The following is a 24174-nucleotide window of genomic DNA, read 5'->3' on the forward strand; positions in this document are numbered from 1 at the left end:
AGCAGTGAGGGGGCGGAACCGCTAGCGGTCGCTAGAGGGCTTAGAACACACACAGCGCTGTCAATGGAAGAGCAGGGCGCCTGGCGATGACGTCTGCAGAAGGCGACACGGGCTGGAGGTGCTGCTGCTATTGGTCTGTTTGAAGCGCCGGGCTGTTAGTGCCATGGCTCCCACGCCCGGGAGCGCCCAGCACAGGCGGCAGAGGTGGGTATAACTGCCAGGGCATGGGGCTGTGCGGTGCTAAATCGCCCTACAGGAGGACGTGGTGCATGATCTGTGCTGGCTGCTACTTTCTCGCTTATCCTCTGACTGCCGGTGCTTCCCACACTCGGTCCTCAAGTCATCCTAATGGTCCTGGGTTTAAGGCTGTCCATGCTGGCGCACAGGGGACTTAATTGGTGCCTCAGTCATTTTGAATACAACATCTGTGCTCAACCATGGATATCCTTATACTCTAGACTGCGAGGAAGCTTCGAGGACCGAGCTTGGGAACCGCTGCCCTGAGCTGAGTGATGCAGTGGGTGCTCCACAGAAATTACTTATTTATGTTCTAGACCTGGCTTGGCTAAGCTAACCTGTGGATCTCTAGCTGTTGTGAAACTACAGATCCCAGCATGCCATGCACCAGTTTTAACATTCCCTTATAGCAAAACTGTTGCAGTGTATGCTGGGACTTGTAGTTTCTCAGCAGCTGGCGAACCAGAGGATGGCCCCGTACACAAATCTATTGTGTTTAAAATAGTTCATACTGTTATATTTGATTGTAAGCCCTGCAGGACAGATATTTTATTCTGAACTTTTAGTACTAGTGCATCTGATCACCATGAGTAGTGATGCAACAAACAAATCGGCAAGGTATGATTATTTTTTGTACTCACACAACACTTGGGGTATTCAATTAGCTGGGGGTTTACCCTGTGACTGATTGCCAGCCAAAATCTCTCTGGTGCAGGGAAAGGCTGATTGATTAAATAGCCTTTTTCCTGCGCTGAAAAATCTGGACTCACTGCGGAATCGATTGTTTGTTTTTGCCCGATTTGGTGTTTTTTTTTTTTTTTTCAGCTGACTACCTCGCACCTGCATGAGCTGCGAGGTTCAGTCTGACTGCGGGGACTCGCGCGTGCGGTGTAATCCCCTCTAATTGAATGCCCCCCCTTAGTTTTACTATTCAGGCAGGGACTGCTGGGTATTGTAGTACCTCAGTAGGTGTCACACTTCTACCTAATTAGTGATGTGAAACTACATAAATAAGAATGAAGTATATGTGTGGATAAATTAATGTCTGCTAAATAGTCTAAGCACTATATTATTATTGTCCTTTATATGGCCTTAAGAGGCGCCTGGTTTTCATCTCTCTTGGGGGCGTGCCCGGCACTTACGGACATGCCAGGCTACCCCCAAGTTCTCCTCTCTCTGTGAATAGATGCCGGCATCTGTTCACCGGTGGCGATCGCTGCACCGGCATGTTTTATCACGGCACCACCAAAAGGGCAGGGCACATCCTGCTCTTTTGTAATCGAGCAGTAGTGTTCACTCTAGCTCCGGCAGCAGGCAGGGCGCCGGAGCTAGAGAAGGCACTTGCGCGTGCCGAAGGGGGTGTGGCCATTGAAAAGGGGGCGTCACCTTTTCGTCACCCTTGGGGGTGTGCCCGGCACTTACGGACATGCTGGGCAACCCCCAAGCGCTGCTGACAGGGAGAATAGATGCTGGGCGCATGCGCCCAGCGTCTATTCACCGGCGGTGACCGGGTCACCGCACATTTCCCTACCCGCGGGACACTGCGACCCGCAGGTGAAGACAGCACCCGCAGGCTGTAAGGGCAGGGCACTTTTTTTCCTAGCGGGAAATTCTAGGGCAGGGTATGGCGCCTAGTAGGAACGCTACTATAAAAAGCCGTCCCCACGCGCAGGCCACACAGAATTATGAATCCGAGCACTATGCCGCTACTGTATAGGTGAAATCCAAAACCTTTTTTTGTAAAGCAGATACTTTGATCCATGTAATGTTCCCCCATCAGGTCAGTGTTCTCTGCCGCTGTAATGTTCCCCCATCAGGTCAGTGTTCTCTGCCGCTGTAATGTTCCCCCATCAGGTCAGTGTTCTCTGCCGCTGTAATGTTCCCCCATCAGGTCAGTGTTCTCTGCCGCTGTAGTGTTCCCTCATCAGGTCAGTGTTCTCTGCCGCTGTAGTGTTCCCCCATCAGGTCAGTGTTCTCTGCCGCTGTAGTGTTCCCCCATCAGGTCAGTGTTCTCTGCCGCTGTAGTGTTCCCCCATCAGGTCAGTGTTCTCTGTTGCTGTAGTGTTCCCCCATCAGGTCAGTGTTCTCTGCCGCTGTAGTGTTCCCCCATCAGGTCAGTGTTCTCTGCCGCTGTAGTGTTCCCCCATCAGGTCAGTGTTCTCTGCCGCTGTAGTGTTCCCCCATCAGGTCAGTGTTCTCTGCCGCTGTAGTGTTCCCCCATCAGGTCAGTGTCCTCTGCTGCTGTAGTGTTCCCCCATCAGGTCAGTGTTGCTGTAGTGTTCCCCCATCAGGTCAGTGTCCTCTGCTGCTTAAATAATTGTTTGTTACTGCCCTGTGTCTGACACTTCAAACCATTGTTATTGTGCAACTTGTGTTTTGCTATAATCTGTGTGTGCAGCAATGTTTTCTTGTCACTTACCCCCCAGCATTCCTGTTATGGATGAATGTGTTGCGGAATTTATCAAGAGGACTGTTCTGAGGATGTCTGTAGCAGAATCGCTGAATATTCTGAAGGCCTGGGGATTTTTAACAGAAAGGGAGCTCAGCACGCTGAATGTGCGGCAGACAAAGGAAGATCAAGCATCGCAAGTGCTTCATATCTGCGAGGTACCCTGCATTCAAGGGGTCTAGTTTATTAATCGGGCAAACAGAAGAAATCCCACACCAACCACTGGAATCCAAAGTTATTTTTGTATTTATAATTTCTCAATCTTTTTAATAATCGCTCGCCCCAACCCAAATTCATGGTTAATCTGTTATAGTTCAAGAGGCTATGTTCATGGGGTGAGCTTGCTGAACTCCCGAGGTCAGAGGTTCCCTAACTCAGTCCATAAGGCACCCTAACAGTACAGGTTTTAAAGATATCCATGCTTGACCACAGGCAACTTAATTAGTATCTCAGTGAATTTGATGTAACCAACTGCGCTTAACCGTGGATATCGCTAAAACCTGAACTATTGGGGTGCCTTGGGTGTCCGCATTTGGGAACCTCTGCCCTAAGTACTCAAGGTTCCGCAAAAAAAGAATATAAAGTGAGTTTATACACATTGGCAGGGCACTAGAGACCATGTAGAACTATATAATATATAAAATTTTTATTAACATCATTTAAAAACATTGTAAATAAATTCTCCTAAGCAAAGTATTACATAGACATCTACTGGTGTTGGGAGAGACGTTGTGACGTCTCTCCCATAGTGCAGAGCGGGCAGGAGGAGCACTGCATAGGGGGGAGAGGGGGGGGGTGGCCGCTACTGGGGGCACTGCATGGTTTGGGTGGCCGCTACTGTGGGGGCACTGCATAGGTGGGGATGGCCGCTACTAGGGACACTGTACAGGGTGGGACTACTACTGGGGCACTGTACAGGGTGGGACTACCACTGGGATCACTGCATAAGGGGGACTACTATTGGGGGCACTGTATTGGGGGACTACTACTGGGGGAAATGCTTAGGGGAGACCACTTCTGGGGTCACTGATTAAAGGGGCACTGCATAGGGGGACCACTACTGGGGGCACTGCATAGGGGGGGGGGACCACTACTGGGGGCACTGCATAGGTGGGGTGGCCGCTACTGGCGCCACTGCATAGTGGGGGGTGGCCGCTACTGAGGGCACTGTACGGGGGGCTGTGTCCGCTACTGGGACACTGTATAAGGGGTGGTGTTATTAGGGCACTGTATAGGGGGGCGTTACTAAGGGCACTGCAGAGGGGGGACCACTACTGGGGGAACTGCATAGGGGTGCCCAAAGCATATTCTTGCATCTGGGCCCACCACTCTCTAGTTCGGCCACTGCCGGCGGTGGCTTTACTTGCCCGGGTTTTTTGGCTGTGGAGGGGGGTCTTTCTGGGGGTTGGTTGCCTGGAGAGGTAGGTTAGCTGCTCAGTAATATGGCTGTGGGAGGGTGGTTTACCTGGGGTACCCCGTTAGTGGGGCGTAGGTGCTCAGTAATGCTGCCCTGGGGGAAGGGGGGCTCTGGCTCCTACACTTTCATCCTGGCTCTTAGGTTTTAGAAAAATTTGTCAAGCCCTAACTTATTGCTATGCTTTGTGCCATCCAGAGACAACCTGCCTTTTTCTTAAAGAGACCAAAAACTAATTAAATTTAAAGCCGCAATCCCATGAATGAATGTTGCGTGATCTCGCGTGAGGCTTCAGGTGGTGACATTTATTTTTTTTGCAGTGTATTGATATTGTGTGCCAAATGTAATGGGGTGAGAGTTTAGAAAATCGGAGAGTTATCTCACACTTTTTAAACTAGGCCAATTAAATAGAGTCCGAGAACATGCTGATTCGCATGTTTTTAGATTAAAAAAAAAAAAACCTCACGATTTAAACTCTCATCCAGATGTTTTCCCATTTTTGAAGATACAACTCGACCAATGTAATAGTTTGCTGCTAAACTCTCACATTTGCTAAACTCTCACCCTATTACGTTTGGCCCTGTGCATCTTCTGTACATGAAAAGCATACTTAATACTTCACGACAATCAGCCTTGCTGTATGGGGAGCACTAATCCAAAATTCTTAGGATTGACACTGTGTGAGGACTCTATCTGTGAGCCACTAAAAAGGCTGAAATGTGACGTAGGGCTCCAAAAGATAGATGATGTTGTTGCAGAGTAATGGTGAGCGTAATTTTGAGACTGTTTTTTTTTTTTTTTTCCAGAGTAGAAAAGCTACAATGCGGAATGCTGCGGATCTAGACATTATATGTAAGTTTGGAGTTGTATGACTTCGGTGGCTTATGTTTTTAATGAGTAATCAGTTAACCAGTAATTAAAATGCACTTTTTACTTCTGCACAATGTACCTGATTCAGAGGTGGCCGGCGGGCGCTAATACATTTGTGTTTTTTCCGCTAACGTAACTACATCTTTGTGCTATTGCTGAAGGCAATAGGATTTGTACAGAGATGCTCACAGTTTGCAAAGCGGCGGATTAGCCCCGCAATCTAAAACGCACCGGCCGCACACCGGTCATATGTGGAGGAGCAGAATGTCCTTCTGAACATGACCGCTAAAAGCCACAGTCGCTGAACGTGACATGTCCACGTCTGGCTAGCCACCCCACTGTTGCCACCCGGAAACACCCACAAAAATTTCCTCACTCTGCATCCAAATTCATTCAGCGGCATTTGGCGGTAACCATCGGGACGCATGCGCATTGAGACTTGGATGCATGCACAGGCTGAAACATTTTTCTGCTTGCACCTCTGAATCAGACCCAATGTAAGGAATCAGTATTCATAAGCGTGCAGCCTATACATGTATTAGGAACCACACCTCATTAAATGGAGAACACCATGTATCCGTAGTGTTCATTCTAGCACCCTGCACCTGTCACAACCCGTGCAGTTCCTCTATCCTGCCTGTGGTGTCGCTTTCCGCTCTGGTGCTTCTAGCACACTTAGCTGATGCAACAAACAGCCGAGCTACAGACCAGAGAGTGCTAGAAGCACCAGAGCAGAGAGTGACACCCCAGACAGGAAAGAGGAACTGCACGGGTTGTGACAGGGGCAGGGTGCTAGAATGAACATTACATCAGTGATATCAATAGCTGCTACTTACATAATGGGCCTGATTCTGAATTGGTCGCAGCTCGTTATATGTCCCTAGTTGTGAGTTTTAGCAAACTGCGCATGCACAGAATTGAAGTCATGCATTCTTGCGTATCTTCGTCTGAGCCGGATGGATCTCTGCGTGAAGTGGGTGTTTATAGTTGGTGTCCATGCGATCGCACAGAGCTGCTGTGTCTTGTGGGACATGGCAGCTCTGTTTAATCATCATGGAAATGTTGCAGGCGCATAAGCAGATCTTTCTGAAACAGGCGTTCCACCCAGCATGGAAATACTAATGATGCCATTTGCAGCAGACCTGAAGACAATGGGCGGGGGGTAGACTTCCACATGCAGATGCATGCATCACTGACATATACAGAGCAAAATCTCACATTGGTTTAAGGAATTAAGTAGGCAGCCACGGCTGAACGAAAAAGTGGCCGCGGATGCGTTCGACTCAAAAACAGGCCCTATGCTGAGTGCTTCATTCCTCTAACATCATTAGAATTTAGCAAGCTGCACTCTCATCATGGGTGATGCCACTGTGTGTTAAAGAGGGGTGCAAAACAAGCCACAAAAGAGGCTTAACACTTATTTGTTGCCAACCTGCTTATCACCCTGCCTGCACTATGCAGCAATTATTCCTGGGGCTCTAAGGTTCCTCTTATAGCCTCTGCCCAAAACTGTGACTGTAAATCTCTGCTGAGAGTGGTCCTGCGCGGAAGGACCAATCGGACGCTATGATGAAAATATTGCAACTTTTGATTGGTTCTCCCCTCCCACTTTTTTTGTTTTAGTCTATTACCGTATATACTCGAGTATAAGCCGACCCGAATATAAGCCGAGGTACCTACTTTTACCCCAAAAAACTGGGAAAACTTATTGACTCGAGTATAAGCCTAGTGTGGGAAATGGCAGCAGCTGGTAGTGCCCCCAGTAGTAATCCCCCCTGGTTGTGCCCCCAGTAGTAATCCCCCCTTTCAGTGCCTCCAGTGGTAATCCCCCCCCTGGTAGTGCCTCCAGTGGTAATCCCCCCCTGGTAGTGCCTCCAGTGGTAATCCCCCCCTGGTAGTGCCTCCAGTGGTAATCCCCCCCTGGTAGTGCCTCCAGTGGTAATCCCCCCCTGGTAGTGCCTCCAGTGGTAATCCCCCCCTGGTAGTGCCTCCAGTGGTAATCCCCCCCTGGTAGTGCCTCCAGTGGTAATCCCCCCCTGGTAGTGCCTCCAGTGGTAATCCCCCCCTGGTAGTGCCTCCAGTGGTAATCCCCCCCTGGTAGTGCCTCCAGGGGTAATCCCCCCCTGGTAGTGCCTCCAGTAGTAATCCCCCCCTGGTAGTGCCTCCAGTAGTAATCCCCCCCCTGGTAGTGCCCCCTGTAGTAATCCCCCCCTGGTAGTGCCCCCTGTAGTAATCCCCCCCTGGTAGTGCCCCCTGTAGTAATCCCCCCCCTCGTAGTGCCCCCAGTGGTAATCCCCTCTTTTAGTGCCCCCTGGTAGTGCCCCCTGGTTGTGCCCCCAGTAGTAATTCCCCCTGGTTGTGCCCCCAGTAGTAATCCCCCCTTTCAGTGCACCCAGTGGTAATCCCCCCTTGGTAGTGCCTCCAGTAGTAATCCCCCCCTGGTAGTGCCCCCTGTAGTAATCCTCCCCTGGTAGTTCCCCCAGTGGTAATCCCCTCTTTTAGTGCCCCCTGTAGTAATTGCCCCCTGTAATCTCCCCCCCCCCCCGCCCCCCCCCACAGTAGAAAGAGATGAGATAAGAATAAAAAAAAGAAAATCACTTACCTGAAACTCCCGCTCCTGGTCCCGCCGCTATCCGCTCCTCCGGCCGCTTTGCATGGGAGAGACGTCGTCATGACGACGTGTCTCCCATTACCCACTGCGGGAGCCGGAAGATGGCTCCCGCAGTGGGAGCAGCAGCAGCCGCTGAGAGTCTGACAGACTCTCAGCGGCTGCTGATTACAGCAAACCCACGCGGCTGTGTAGCGCTGACCGAACGCCGTCCGGTCAGCGCTACACTTCACTCGAGTATAAGCCGAGGGGGTACTTTTTCAGCACAAAAAATGTGCTGAAAAAGTCGGCTTATACTCGAGTATATACGGTATATTTCGTAGTAAGAGACTAGGGCAGTGATTCCCAACCTCGGTCCTCAAGGCACACTAACAGTCCAGGTTTTAGTGATATCCATGCTTAAGCACAGTTGATTAAATTAAAATAACTAAGGTACTAATTAAGTCACCTGTGCTTAACTATGGCTATCCTTAAAACCTGGACTGTTAGTGTGCCTTGAGGACCGTGGTTGGGAACCCCTGGGACTAGGGGGTAGATATACAAAAGCCTCTAAAGCAGACAAGTGCCGATGTATTCCCATAGCAACCATTCAGATTATGTCCTTCATTTTCTAGAATGCAATAGAGAAATGACAGTTGTTATCTGATTGGTTGCTATGGGCAAAACCACCACATTTCATTTTTAGAAGCTTTAATAAATCTGCCCCTAGGAGTTTAGTAACACAGGCAAAAAGACGTAGCATTCTGCTTTACGGGTTGTTTACGATATGTTGATAGTTATAATGTCAGCATGAGAATGTCAACACAATGACGTTGACGATGATGATTTGTCCACATGTTTGAATGTCAGCATATTGTCCCTGATGGCCCAGCGGTGACTTACCTGCTCCCGACCGCTGCAGCGGCTCCGGGGGTCATGTGACCGTCACTTCACATTATGGAAATGTCAACATTGTCGACCTTTTCACTACATCCCCTGCTTCAGAGCTTAAATGTCAGACAAATAGATGTCGTCAAAGTTTGCTGAACAATAAATATAAATGTGCATAAATTTTTTTTGTAGCAAATAATTTTGTCATTACAAGTTTACAGGGAAGCAGATAAATGTTCATTAACATGTTAATGGTGTTCTATAATTTTCTGTAGGTTTAACATTCCACCCTTATCAATTAAGCTGGCCACACATCTAAAGATTATCTGTCCAACCAGCCAACTAGTTGATTGGTTGGAATGAAAATCTGGTAACGTATGGGAGTAAATGATGATCAGCAATTTGCTCCTATATGCTAGGACATAGGTTCTCAATCTCGGTCCTCAGGACCCCAAACAGGTCATGTTTTCCAGGTCTCCTCACAGAATCACAAGTGTAGCTCCACCTGTGGATCTTTTAAAATGTGTCAGTGAGTGATGAATGCACCTGTGCACCTGCTGGGTGACCTAGAAAACGTGAACTGTGTGGGGTCCTGAGGACCGAGATTGAGAACCACTGTGCTAGAAAACAGATGGAAATGGTCGTTCAGACAAGTTTGTTAAATGTTTAATCTAAACAATTTGTTCAAACAACAGTGTTTGTTCATTTTCCGGCATTTGGGAGCAAATTGCTGATTTACTTCCATACCTTATCATATTTTCATTCCAACCAATCAACTAGTTGGCTGGTTGGACAGATAATCTTTAGATGTGTGGCCAGCTTAAGGCTATGAATGTGTTGGACATCCCTATACTAGTTAAGTGAGTACTTGCAGTTTGATTACGTAATTGACCATTACACTCGATTCTCTTCGCAGACAACCACGCTAACTCGAAAAAGAAAACTTGGGATGTTTATCAAATGTCCGCGCCAGCAGGTAAATGGTGTGCATTATTAGTGTCACAGCTTGGTTCCCCGCAATACCATGTGACAGCCCTTAATGTGAGCAATATATACATATTATTGCAAGTGCTCTAACTTCTAGTGTCTCTTTGCTTGCAGATCCTAATATGGATCTTGTCGATGTGTCAGAATGGAAAGAGCAGTTCAAAAAGACTATCCGTGCAGTGATGAAAAACGTGAGCTATAAATGTGCTTTTGCTTGTTTTCTGAAAAATAGTATTTTATGTTTTTAACTGTTCAATAATAGGAAACACCTTTATCAATGTTTTACTATGTAAGTATAAAAAATGGGTAGCTAATTTAAAGGTTAATGCCAACATTTATACCTGTATTCTCTAATAGAAGCCTTTATTTGGCAATTTAGAGATAATCAGATACTTGCACAGTTACTACATATTTTGTTGTTGGGTTTTTCCACGGTTGTGATCTGGTTGCTAGGGGAAAACCATAATAACACTTCCTGTTTTGTGGTCTAAATCTATATTCTACTGCCGACATCACTGGTATTCAGTATCTCGCTGAGAACATCTTTGTAGATTGGACATTGAGTACTTGTAATTTAGGGCCTGATTTCAAGATTTACGCTAACTCAATCGCAACTGAGATTTCTCACGGATCGCCATGGCTAGAATATGCTAATGTCACCAAAGCACAGCCGAGCTTAGGGACGCCCACTGCTTCCTTCTCATATCCATCCCATTACCATTTGGTAACATTGACACACATCGGGGCTGTCATGCAGCCTCTAAGTCAAGTCTGACCGATCTCAAACACTGCGTCTCTCCTGACACACAAAGAGCTCTCATGCTGCGAAGGAGATTGCAATGGATAATTTATGCGCAGGCCCATCAAACAGCTTTTAAATGGTATTGATACGCTTGCATTTTTGTAACCACCCCCGTTACCTCCCTCCAAACTGACTATCTGTAAAACAACATGCGAGTCAATTCTCTGGGTGAGCGTAATGGCAATACAATGCCGTAATGGCGTATTTCACGCATGCGCAATGGCTAACATTCGCTCATTTTCCGTAAATCTCTGAATCAGGCCCTTAATCTGAATGATATGTCCAAGCAATGTAGTGTTAGGAAAGGTTATCCCTGGGAAACAGGAAACTATCATTATGAGAAAAAGCCATCACTTTGATTGTAATTTATATGCTAAACCAGTGGTTTGTCAAACTGTGTCCTCAGGACCCCACACGGGTCACATATTCCAGGTCACCCAGCAGGTGCACCGCTGTAGTCATTACTCACTAATGCATTTTAAAAGATCCACATATGGAGCTAATTATTTCACTTGTGATTCTGTGAGGATACCTGGAAAACATGCACTGAGGACTGAGTTTGAGAACCTGCGTGCTAAACTAAAGCTATCATATATGTTAGAGTGCTTCAGTGACCTTTATGATAGAAGTACAGTAGCCCATACCATATATAAAAGGTCAATAATTAGCTTTATTATTCTTCTGTATACTTTATGTTCAGTTAAAAATGTAATTATGCAGTTCTTCATGTTCAAACAGTATAGGGCATGGCTCAATTAATGACTTAGGGGGGAGTTGTATCAAGCGTTCTAAAGAGTGAAGAAGTTGCCCATAGCAACAATCGGCTTCTACCTATCATGTTATAGAATGTACTTGATAAATGCTGTGGTTGCTATGGGTAACTTCTTTTGTCGTCTTCTCCATTCTTTAGAAAGCGTGATGTATCTCCCCCATAGAGCTGCAATATTTAATACATGTGCTACTTTTTTACAGTACAAAAGTAGTTTAAAAATAATGGTTAATAGATCAAGAAGGTTATAAACGCAATGGAAACTTAGACTCTAAATATGGGTCATTGTTTCCAGCCTATCTGCAAAATATTAGCTGTCCAATAGTTTCCATGTTTGTTGCGCTTTGTAATCTTCCACCTAAAGTCTTGATTCTTATTTATTTTTTTTTTAAATCACTTTTCATTATACAGTGTAATGCTTTCTTGCTTATTAAATAAAAAAATAAAAAAAATCTCTTTGGCTTCAGGTGACCATCCACTGCAAAGATTTCGGAGATGCCCTCTGGATCCGCATTGCTTGGGGGAGAAATTACATGAAGCCCAATCAGTACAAGCCCACCTTCCTTGTGTACCACTCCCAGACACCTTACGCCTTCATCACAAACCTTCCTAAGCCTTACCGGCCCCTGTTGTGGCAGGTACATTTGTGGGTTCCTAAATGACAGATTCCAGGTCTTAAAATGTAGTTTCAAACAAAATATGAACACATTGCTAACCCATAACTATTAATGTCCAGTACAGTTTTTAGCTATGTTAAAATGAAAGCAAGTGTTTGATTGGTATCTGCTGCAGGACTTGTTTTTTTATTCTTACATGCTGTATCTTAGCACTCCACAACGGGCTTAGGTGAGGATGCTCACAGGCTGTTATTTCAAATGTCCACTTCTATGAAAGCATGGCATGTTTAGTTTCTTCATCTGCTGTAGGGAGAAACACATAATGGGCTGGATTATAGGAGAGAGAGAGAACGTGAAGCTGTTACCCAAAGCAACCAATCGGCTTCTGTCATTTCAACGACTGAGCTAGATAAATAACAGTGAGAAGCTGATTGGTTGCTTTGGGCAACTGCTGCACTTTATCTTTCTCCAAGGCTTGATACGTCTCCCCCAATGGATTATATATACCATCCTATAGGAGGTAGGATATTAAAGATTTAGTCTTCATTACCCTCCCATTCCCCTGCTCTTCCAGTACCAGGCATATGAGGTGGGCACAGGGCATGTGCCTTCTTTTATTTCTCCTTCATCCACTAGGGGACACTGGAGCTCAAGACAGTGGGGTATAGACGGTGGTAGAGTAGAGCCTGGCACTTTAAATAATTAAGAAGTGTGACTGGCTCCTCCCCCTCTGCCCCATCAGCCCCAGTTTAGAAATTGTGCCCGAGAGAGTCGGTAGCACTGTGGGCTGTCTCCAGCCCTTTAGTATTTTGTTTATTTTAAATTTATATTTACACGTGAGGACAGGCAGGCTGCTTACTGTGGCAGTCTGCCTGCTACGTGGGAGCCGCCGGGAGGGCACCACACGGCTACTGCAGCCTGTGTCCGGTGACCCTGAGGGGGGGCCTTAAACAGTCATCGGACTCCATGAGGACCCGCCACAACTGAAACCGGTTCGTGTCCGGGTTTCCTCATTTGCCCCCCAGCCCAGCAACCCGGCCGCAGCAGTTCGTAAGTATATCCCACCACTCCTGACTAGCTGGAGCGGTGGGCCAAAACGCTGGGCTCAGGGACAGCGCGTGCTGCGCGGCTGTTATACAGCCTCCTTCCCCCTGCCAGTAAACCCGGCAGTGTCTGAGCTGCTGATGAGACCCGCCGCTGCAGTCAGCGACCGGGTCTCGGGCTTATCCCTAGCCACTGTTCCCCCTCCTATTTCATGAGGGGATGGATACCGCGTGGGCCCCTCTACAGTGCGTGTTATACAGAGGGCAGCGTTGGTGATAGCGCGATGCTGCCGTGGCTGCCACTGAGAACCCCTGCTCCTCCCTCCTCTATGCAGGGAGGGAGAATGCCACGTCCCGCTACTACCATAAGCCCCGCTATTTTATAAGTACATAACGGGGCTGGGGCGGGGCACAAGAAGCCGCTCAGCGCGGCTGCTCGTTGCTGCGCTGGTGCTTGTATGAGCGAAGCACCAGCGCCGGCTTATGCTTAGAGCCGCATGAGAGCGCGGCTGTTATTCACAGCGCTGTCGGCTGTGGGTTGCTGCGCCGGTGCGTGTATGAAGGAAGCACCGGCGTTAGCTCTTACAATCCCACTCCCCCCTCAGGCGTCCTCCCTGGCAGTTTCCCCGTCCTAATTAATGAGGGATGGAAATGCATGTTTAGCTTGAGGCTATCACCCCGCCCTACTGCACAGCAGTGGCGCGTCGGGGGTCATGTCAGGCAGCACCTACATCGCGATAGGAGAGTCCCCGTCCCCTTTAAGCATGTGTGGGGTGATTTTCACAGTGTATCCCCCCCGAGGTTTACCGCCACTAATGTGGCGATGGGGGCGGAGCTTAACGGCGGGCCCGGGCAATTATCCCTCGGTGGCCTCCTGCTGTCTTTGCAGTAAGCTTGGGGGCTCTTTCCAGCATAACCCCTCACGGAATCGGGCGGAGTTCCTCACCATAGCGTCCAGTCCGCTCAGGCACATTAGCCGGAATTTCCCAGCTGTGTAGTCGGGAAGGATGTTGGCTGTAGCGGATCCTCCTTAGTCCCCAGCGGACCTGTTGCGCTCTGCTTGTGAGCGCTGAGCTTTCGTTAGGCGGGGCAAGTTAGCATTATGTGTGTCTGGTGTTCTGTCTCCTACATTAAGTAATACAGTACACAGCTTAGCGCAAGGTTGACAGATAATGCACACCCACTATTGGAGTCAGCGGGCAGTGTAGGGCTCGCTGACTTCCCTCTAGCTGATGACTACTTCCTAAATGGAATGAGAGAGATCCCTTCCATTTCTGTATGATGACGTCATCAGCCAGTGTCCAATGTCATTCCCTACCATTGAATGGGCAATATAATCTTGTGGCGAGTCACCGTGCCTGAAGCGTGGCGTGCGGAGCGAGCCCGCAAGGGGCCGTCTTTTTATTTCCTGGAAAGTGTGGGCAGAAACCTCCACTTCCGCCTTCACTCACGTCACTTCCAGGTACGGCAACGGAAGGGGTTTTATACTCTTCCATAACTTAATGCCTCCAGCGTTGGAAGGATGTTAGCTGGGTTAGGGTTACATCTCTTCCATAGCATATTAGTGACCTGCTATACAGAGCTGGTCGCTCTGGCCTGCACTGGTTTTGATTTTAGTGCAGTTGTGCCAATAATCCATATCTCAAAATAAATATCCAGATACGGAGTTAACTTCCAATAATTTAAATTTACCTTGGGAGTAAATTGCATTGGGAGTACGCATATCTATGTGTAGGTAATTATATCTTATGTGCTCGCTTCGGCAGCACATACAATAATTGTGACGGTACTCCCAGATCTACCCTATTCGGGAATGAGAGCTCCCCAAATGTGCTGGCCATCCCTGTTGCCCAGAATTAAATGCTGGGACACCCACATCTCTAGCGTTGTGCTAACTGACTTCTCCTATAACCAGAGTGGGTTGGGGTCTTGCGCTGCAGCGCTACCCACTGCACAGTTTTCTAGTTTAATATGAGGGCTCTGTCAGTAAACAGGTAGCCTACGGACTCACCAGGAACAAGCCCATTTTCTTATCTTGGAAGAACAGAGTGTTGTGGAGTGCGCCCCACTTGCACATTTATTTCACTTAAGCACAGCTCCCTAAGCTGATATTTTCTGAAGGGGCTGGGGGTGTTTTTTCCCAAGGAGAGTACTCGCAGCAGTCCGCCATTTTCTACTACTAAGCTATATACATAGCTCACTTTTATGGGATAGTACAAATTAGTGTGTGGATTAGGTTACACACTTCTGCATTACATATGTATGTGTGTATGTCGGGGTCAGACCTGGTTAATCCTCGGAGGGGAAGCCACCTGGTATTCCAGGAGCTGTAGGCTATGCATAAGATCATATACATATATATCGTGTGCAAGCTTCGGCATCATGTAAACTAATTTGTAAGCTGGGTTTTATGTCCAGAGTACAATAGATTAGGTGGCTCTATGGAATAGCCATATTCTGCAGCTTACATTGTGACAGACACAATTCCCCAACACCACTACAAGTACCACATACATGTGGTGGTCTTGTATGTCCACACATGTATATAAAGTTATACATGGGTACATAGGTGCTCCCGGGGCACTCATGTCTAGGTCCAGCTCAGGCTGTTCATGACTCTTAGGTCTGGACTATCGCCTAGCATCCTTGGACGCTAGTGTAGTTCTGTCCCCATCCGTTAATACTTGGCACATAAGCCGCTGTATCTAGCGCTCTGCAATATTGCAGCGCCTCTCTGCAAGGGGCCTATTATTATTTAAAACTGCAGTAAATATCTCTAGTGGCGTACTTGGTCTGCGCCTGGTACTTAAAAGACATGCTGACTCTTCTCAGAGATTGACTTCTTATGCAACTATGTATATGTCTGTATGTAAGGCTGTGTATCCCACTCTTCATATGCAAATTTATAATATTTGGGAAAACCTGCTTACAGCCCTAATTGGGGTTATGAATAAAAGTATATCCCTTCCTTCTTTAATTGGGATAACTAACATTCTATATTTGTGTATCTTCTCAGTGTATATACAGTATATTCAGGTACTCCATAATATTGACTTGTCGCAGTCTAAATATCCACCAAGAGGTTCCTACTCAGCAATATAAGTATTGTATTTTATATTGGTATGTGACCACTTTCAATGTCAAGGGTCACTTGTGGGGATCCATGGAAATTCTATGTATACATGCAGAGGGTCTTAGTTAATATCGTACGCTATCTGGTGATTCTGCCTCTTTGGCTATATGCACTTCCCCATTATAAGTGTTAATGTAATGATACTTACACTAGCAGGGTGTTTGGGGTATATGTGCATTCTCTATATGAATACACATCTCTACTGGAACACTCAGATAAAGTCATTGAATGTAGTCCTGTTGTATGACCTACATGTCTCCACTAACAATTCTGCTAGTTTCTACAGTATTTTCTACGACAATATCTCCAGACTGAAGTCCAAGCTATAGAGCATTGGGTCTTTGACCACCGATGTTACTCTTTATACCGGATGGGTTGTTGTGAAATGGAAAAGGTCAGTGACATTCTACGTAGCATCCAGAGGGCTTCTGGTCACTCACAGGTGAGCAGGCTCACCCCCTAATCCTCCGGAAGAGGCTCCTGATACTGCAACCTGACATTACACATCAGTTATCCTCCCTTCTGCACCCTAGCTGCTATCCTGGCAGACATTCGCCCCCTTATGGTACCTGTTCACGTTAGTTGGCTCTACACCTTAGAGCCTTCCTGGTGTGTGGGTCCATCCAGCATAGAGATTAGTGATATGCTATTTTCTGGGTTGCGGTGCATTTTCAGGCTAGTGCACAGGTTTACATTACGTACGTCAGTCACAGGTCCTGTTCCTATAACAGAAATATTATACACAGGAGGCCTTGTTTGGTTTTTTATGTTCAGTATCTGTTGATACTTTTATTACACTGACAGGTACTTTCATGTTGACCTAGGGCTCTAGCCTCACTATATAGGATGCTTCCCTATTTGGTGTCTCGCTTTCCCGGGGTGGCTGTTGCATCCATGATTTTCAGCAGCTAAGGTATCCCAGTTGTTTTCATACTATTACGGGCCAGAAGCTGCTACTGTCTACACGCTTCCATTACGTTGGAAGTCGTCCATTTGTGGTTTTCTCTTCCGCTGTTGGCGGAGGTTGATTGTTTTTTTTTTTTTTTTCCAGGTTAAGGGGAAGCTGGTCTTCGCCTGAATACATGGAAGGGTTCCAGTTGCGGTTTTATCCCTCTGTTCCAGACTGGGTTGTCCTGTTGTCTGACCCTCTGTAAAGAATTGTTGTCTCAATCTTCTCTATGCCATCCCTGCCACTTGCCAGTGGAATCTCCACTGGTTGGTGACTTCTACGTTTTAGCCCTTCCGCTGGTTGAAATCACCTAATTAGTTAGACCTCAGGACTGGTCCTGGACGACAGTTCGATATATGCCTCTGGCCTTCAGATATACTCTTTGTTAAAGAAGTTTGTGGACGGGATCTGCATCAGTTATCTGTATAATTCTACATATATAGTGCTGGTATTCTACAGTCTGCGACTGTTGCACCTTCCTGTTTTAAACTCTACTACAGTTTTGTGGAGTTTTATTCTTGGATTACCGCCCCTTTTTCCTATGGTCTCATGTTGGGACTCACTGCTCCCAAGGGTCTGGGTCGGTTTGTTTTCAGCTGTGATTACGGTGTTCTGACGATTCTAATCTTTGTTGTCCACTAGATACAGCTTTTGCCTTTCAATTGGGCCTAAGGTTCTTGGCGGTCCCTGTTACGGTTGGCCGCGGGTTACGGCAAGTTCTCAGCACTTCCCACCCAGGAGGTTGGCTTTGGGACGTCCCCACTGTCTTGAGCTCCAGTGTCCCCTAGTGGATGAAGGAGAAAACAGGATTTTGGTACTTACCGATAAATCCCTTTCTCCGATTCCACAGGGGACACTGGACGCCCGCCCAGTGCTGTGTTCCTGCCGTTTTGTTGGCTCATTATATGGTTGTGTGACTGCATGTGTTCCCTGCAGTGGGTTCTTCTATTCTCCTTCAGCCGGTTTTGTCCGTTCTGTGGTCTTCTCCTCTTTTTCCTGTTGTCCTCCGTCTCCCCTCGGGCTCAGTTTCTTAAACTGGGGCTGATGGGGCATAGAGGGGGAGGAGCCAGTCACACTTCTTAATTATTTAAAGTGCCAGGCTCTACTCTACCACCGTCTATACCCCACTGTCTTGAGCTCCAGTGTCCCCTGTGGAATCGGAGAAAGGGATTTATCGGTAAGTACCAAAATCCTGTTTTTTCCTGGGTATTGAAGAGCAACAGCTTCCGTTGTCCCTTGGAGGTGGTGCCTGGGGGAGCTTCAGGCATCTTCTGTATATCGGCTCCTGATAAAGATTTCTTAGTCTACAGCTTGGTCTTGCCTATTTTTAAGAGCAGATTATTTGACTTTTTTTCAAACCTCTCCAATTGTCTACAGTGAATAGTGACATGGTGGTGTCCAAGACAAAGCAGTGACTGCATGGCACTCTATCCAGGATCTGCATTTGCCAGAGGCTGGAAGGTACAAGGAACAGAATAAACCAGAGTTTTCCAGATTAGTAGATGGAGGCCACGTGTGTTACAATATGGCAGAAACCACAGTGGAATAATTGGTTGAATTATACAAATATCCATGGGCCACAGTCTCCTGGAGAATCCTACTGGTCCCATAATGGTCAAAGAGTTCCTGAACATGTGAACACAGTCAGCGAATTGGAGTTTACTACAAGCAGCTTTGTTTTATAGGAGTAGTTTGTCTTTCTCCAGCAGCATGTCTGCACGTCAGCCTATCGCAGCCTTCTACCTGCAGCACACAAGCCTTCCAGCTATTGGTCAAGGAGCTCAACATCTCTGATTGCCAGACACTGTCTGTTCTCCTTAGACCGCATTAGTTTTATGAGAAATGCTTTGTCTTTTTCTCCGTTCACCTCTGTCCTAGGAACTAGTCAGTGGCATATTTGTGTCTCAGGCCTATTCCTCTATAGAGAGCTGCAGGGTAGCACAGACATTCATCCATTTTATTTTTTTTTGCTGGGAGATTTGTACTGCCCCAATCGTTCTTGTGCTACACCACGGGCAGCAGATTTTTGGGGAAGGATCTCCTCTGAAGTGATTCAGTAGCCAGAGTGTGACAATTATTGTCTAGGGCAATTCGGACTCCATGGGACTCAGTACATCCATTTCAGTACCCACATGGACTAGTCCATTGCAGACCCGTCAAGAACCTTCAGAACTTACACTATTCCAAGCACCCACAATGTTAAACAGAGGGGTTGTTGACCCTTCCTTTTGGTGCAAAAGAAAGTGAGACTGGACTGGGGGAAGATGTTACTGGAGAGAAGTTCAGCCACAAAGCCTGATAAGTGTTTTCCAGCACTGAAATTGAGAACCAGCCTTCATGTAACCTCTCTTCTAAAACATAGATGCCAAGAAGTCTCCCTGCTCCCCTTCCCTCTGTGACCTGTTGTTGTTTTTTTTGTTGTTTTTTTTTTTTTTTTTAAGGATAAATCAAACAGTCTAATATACATTCTGGGAAATGTATTTAGTGATTCCATAGTCCATTAAGATGAGCTGTGCTTCTGTCCTAGGCCCTGTTATGTGCTGCCGGATACAGTCAGATTCAGCAGATGGACCTGAAAAGTCGGTGTTTGGATTCCCTAAAAGACATTGTATTCAAGCGATTTAATCAGGTGAGCAGACATCTGTGCATTTGTCAGATGTGCCTTGAGCTGTAAATAATAGGAGCCTTTGTACGTTTATAGATCACTTCCGCCATCCAGAAAAAAAGCTGGTTAAGGTGATGAAAGGAAATCGCCTGGTTGAGAATCACATTAGTCATTTATTACAATGGGTGCTTTCTCATGGATATAGGGCTTGATTCAGCGTGCACTGCTAAACGCAGATTCACGATTATCGGGAACCTGCGCATGCGCAGGACCTATTATGCGAGTTTGCAGAATGGGTTCTGCTTAATCGCACGCAAGCTCTTGAATGCCTCTGCCTGATTGACAGGCAGAGGCATTTAAGGGGCGGGGGCAGCCAGCGTTCCCAGAAACGGGCCGTTTCTGCCCTGTTTTTTGGGAGTGACCAGCCCAGAGACTGCGTGGAAGTATTCAGTCTTCTGGTCTCGCAAGCTGGCCAGCCTGAGTAAGCCGAGGCTTACCCAGTTGGCCGACCGTCCACCATTGCGACCATCGACCACCTATTGTCGCGATGGTGATCCCAGCTCGTGATCTCTATCGCAGTGCTGGTATCGCAAATACAGCAGGGCTGTCATACACCTCCTGCTGCATTTGCATAATAGCACGGATCGCAATTGCAAAGCTGCCTGCGTGCATACATCATATATCTATAGCCTGCGTGAAGCTTTGCAATTGCAATCCTTGCTGAATCAGTCCCATAGCTGTCTAGCTTTAACCGCTTAATCAATACATTTGTACCATTGTCGTGCAATTTTAATTACATTGGTAAATGATAAAGAAAATATATTTTAATGTGGCTGCACGCCAAATACAGAATTTAGATTTAGGGTACATTTTTCCTTTTTCTTTTGTCCCTGCCAAATACTGCATTCTGACATGCTTGTTCTAGTTGGCACCTCAGCCTATTTTGGCATTTTTTGGACTTGGATTTTCCGAAAGTTACATTAGGTTGTTGTTGCTGTGCGAGGAGATACAAGCAATCTGGCCAAAATGGCCCAAAAATTTTTTATTTTTTTTTGTGTGTTTTGATTTATTAATTTTTTTTTTAAAATGGAAATTGCAAGAAAATGAACTATAAGCAAATGTGTATTTTTCTCTCTTTATAACTACCACCAAGATATGCTTTGTGGTTCTTGCTATGATAAAAATCATCCTTTCCAAAACTGCAAAAAGCCTGATTCTATATGTAGGCTTCCATAGTAAAATATGCACTTAAATGATGCTTTGTTTGTTTTTAAACCTGAAACGCATAAAATATGTAGTTATAATATGGTGACCCAACAAGTCTTAACATTTTGATATATAAAATACACAGCTAGGATGTTAAGAACACTGATTAATAGTATTATTATATAGATAGAAAAAATAAGTTACTCAAAGCAGCAGTCCATATGGATATCTACCTATATCCATAACAAAAACCAGTACAAAGGGAAACAGACTGCGCTTAGCACAGTTTGGGGTAGATCCCTTGGACAGTGATACAATAGAGAGAGATAAAGTATCAACCAATCGGCTCCTACCTGTCAGTTTACAGACTATTGAAAATTTACAGGAGCTGATTGGGTGGTACTTTATCTCTCCCCATGTTATCACTTTCCAAGGCTTAGTACATCTCCCCCCTATCTATTTCTCTTTGTACTACATTTTGAAATATACACCATCAAATGAGGAGGTTTTGTGTTTATTGATGTCCAGATGGGGGACATCTGGGCATTAGAACCCCCCTGCATCCTTCTCTAGCCTAATGACAATAGATCCAATTGTATCATATTTAGATTGACCATTTAATTGGTTATCCAATGAAGTTTCACTCTATTATGTTAACCCAAATTTTTTTTTTTATAAATTGTGGTTTTAAAGTGTAACTGGTCCCTTACAGTGCACTGTCACTGCAAATATCTGGAATCTGCTTTTATGTTCTGTTTGAAAATAATAAGATTGTCCATGTACGTTGCTGGGTGCCTAAATTGTGCACTTGTTGGTTTCAGTCACAAAAAAACTTGAGTGTTAGCAAAGGGGGCGCTAAATGACCAGCAAAATATGTTAATCACAGGAGTCAGCTAACAGCAAGGGAAAGAAAGAACTGGAAGTCTCTGGGCCCCTCCAGTAAGTGATTAAAATGATTTGATTTCCATTTCTAATCTTCCCCTTTTTTTTTTTTTATATAAATAAAAACATGCTTGGCTGATATGACTGGACTGGCCTTATAACTTTGATTAGACACAACCTTTACATTAATACAGCTCATGTAAAACAGGATACCTAAAGCAAAACCAGTAATAAAATATTATATATAAAAGTGATTTGATATACAGTATAATTAAGACGGCCGTAGTTAAAAGTGCAGTCACACTCAAAATGGCTTCCAGACAGAGCTTCATGTAACAGAGCTGCCTGGTCAAACTGAAGAAGTCTATTGTGTAAATAAACAGTATTGTGTAGATGGACCTGAGAGCTGATTGTAGCAGCCCATATAGATGTCTCCTTATACAACCTTACTCTAGGCGTGCAAAAATAGCCACACTTGGAGCGACATGGTCCTTCTTTTTTTGTAATTTGTGTCTAATCTGAAACGTGAAAAAGCAACAAAACTACTTTGCTAGTGTACACTGACCATTGGGGCTGCGGTACTTGTACATCTTTGTGTAGAAAAGGTTCTGATGTGAGCTCCCCCGGCTGTTCCTCCCACTAGGTTCCGTTATGCTGAATCTGAATATAGCTTGTACCTATTCCTTTGTGACAAATGTCGCAAACTAGCATTTTTGGTACAGTGTGAGCGGCTTTGTATGTGGTTAGGATGTAACTAAGACGCAATATTTAGGGGAAAAGTGTTGAAGCTTCTCAGTCACTAAAAGGAACTTGTGTCATATAGCGTAAAGACGCTAGATATATGATGACTTATCTGTATAAACGATGGCAGCTGTTAGCAATATGTGTGTCCGCAAGGGTAAGTAAGGGCCCTGGGAAAGATCTTTGCTGTTCTCAAGGCAAAGAGACCGAAAAAAGAACTAGGTCTAGGGTACAGTATAATGATAATATTTAAAATGTAATTTTTTATTTCTTTTCCGACTCTTTTTATCTTTGAAATGTCTTTGCATAACCTCCAGAGGGCACCAACAACTAAAAATAAAGAGTATACATTTTGTTTATTATGCAACATTATTAATCTAGATAGTTGGTCTCGGTAATTTTTTTTTTTTTTTTTTTTAATTGTGTTTTTATTTAATATACACAAACAAAGGGTGAAATAACAGCGCATGTGTGATATCTATAGATAATTTTTTAGGTATACAGGAGAGTCGTGTGGATATCTTCACAAGTGTGGTTTCAGTGTATAATTCCGGTATAAGTGAGGATAATCCAAAAGTCAAGTCCAGTAAAATCCAGTGTGGGGAGACCTTTCCGCGCTCAGCCTAGGCTAAACCTAAAAAATAATCTATAGATATCACACATGCGCTGTTATTTTTTCACCCTTTGTGTATTTTTTCTCCCAGAGAGACTACTCTGGTATACGGCAGCAACTTTTCGAGTGTGAAATATATTAATTTGTATTAATTTTTTAATAACATATATGTGTTTTATTTATTAAATCTTACTAAGACACATCTAGAGCAATTCTAATAGCGCCTTACAAACTGTATTGTTTTTATTTAATGTCTTTTTAGCAATAAAAAGAAAAACATATACAATAAATATCTGACCAATGCAATACATAGAAATCAGTACAATAGTAGAATAGCTGACATTCCAACAAGGAATATTATAGTAATTTCACAGAGCATAATATAAGTGTGTAGAAAACAAATACAAACACTTAACATTCACAATGTCAATCTTTGCATAAAATATAAACAAATACAACTGAATCTAGTTAATTATTTATATGTGAACGGAAACACACAAAACACAATAATTAAGGAACCATAGTCTTTAACGATCAGGGAGAGCATACCGGGACTTCTGCCACAAGGACCAAACTCAATCAAATTTACTCAGACATTTACGTTTCTGGTACATATAACGTTCTTGAGATGTTGTCAAATTAACCACAGCCACCCAGGATGCAAAGGTGGGTGGATCAGAGGCCATCCACATGCGGGCAATACACACCCTTGCCAGAGTTAAAAGGTGTTTGACATATAATCTAAGGGAAACAGAGAGGGAATCCTCCAAATACGCAGATTCAACAAAGTTACATGGATACCCGTGCTTCTTACACCATCAACCACACTAGTCCAAAATAGAACAATATGAGGACATGACCAAAGGAGATGCCAGAAATCAGCAGGAGTAGAGCATTTAGGGCAGTAGTCCACATCAGAAGCACCAAACTCAAAAAGTCTAAGCGGGGTCCAGTAAACCCTGTGCAAAATATATAATTGTATCTGCTGAAATCTGGCATAAGCCGTAGCATCCCGGGGAGTCCCTATAACAACTTTCCTGTCGTCATCATCAGACAAGGTACCCAAATCATAATCCCAACGGGTTCTAAGGGTAGTCAATCCCCCCTTCACCCCTAGAAGATGGGAGTAAGGAGTAGATCATAGAAACGGATTATTTTAGAGCAGTGTTGGCTAACCTTGACACTCCAGCTGTTGTGGAACTATATATCCCAGCATGCCCTGCCACAGTTTTAGCATGCCCTAGTAGCAAAACTGTAGCAGTGCATGCTGGGTTATGTAGTTTCATAACAGCTGGAGTGTCAAGGTTAGCCAACACTGTTTTAGAGGGTAAAGTATGCAACAGCAAACAGATTGGGGTCTCACAAAAGTCTGGAACCAC

The 24174-nt window shown here is 45.3% G+C and overlaps 1 protein-coding gene across 1 annotated transcript in view; it reads left to right on the forward strand.

The window, feature by feature from the left end:
* Window positions 1–93: 93 nt before the first annotated feature.
* CENPN (centromere protein N) overlaps window positions 94–24174 on the forward strand; it is a 46202-nt gene continuing 22121 nt past the window's right edge. The window contains exons 1-7 of the mRNA XM_088476830.1: window positions 94–204; window positions 2664–2844; window positions 4907–4952; window positions 9365–9424; window positions 9550–9626; window positions 11474–11644; window positions 19276–19377. Of these exons, the coding sequence (XP_088332956.1) occupies window positions 164–204; window positions 2664–2844; window positions 4907–4952; window positions 9365–9424; window positions 9550–9626; window positions 11474–11644; window positions 19276–19377 (678 nt within the window). The 5' untranslated portion in view covers window positions 94–163. The remainder of the gene's footprint in view (window positions 205–2663; window positions 2845–4906; window positions 4953–9364; window positions 9425–9549; window positions 9627–11473; window positions 11645–19275; window positions 19378–24174) is intronic.

Source organism: Taudactylus pleione, unplaced genomic scaffold (assembly GCF_031769625.1).
Source record: "Taudactylus pleione unplaced genomic scaffold, aTauple2 ptg000195l, whole genome shotgun sequence".
NCBI lineage: Eukaryota > Metazoa > Chordata > Amphibia > Anura > Myobatrachidae > Taudactylus > Taudactylus pleione.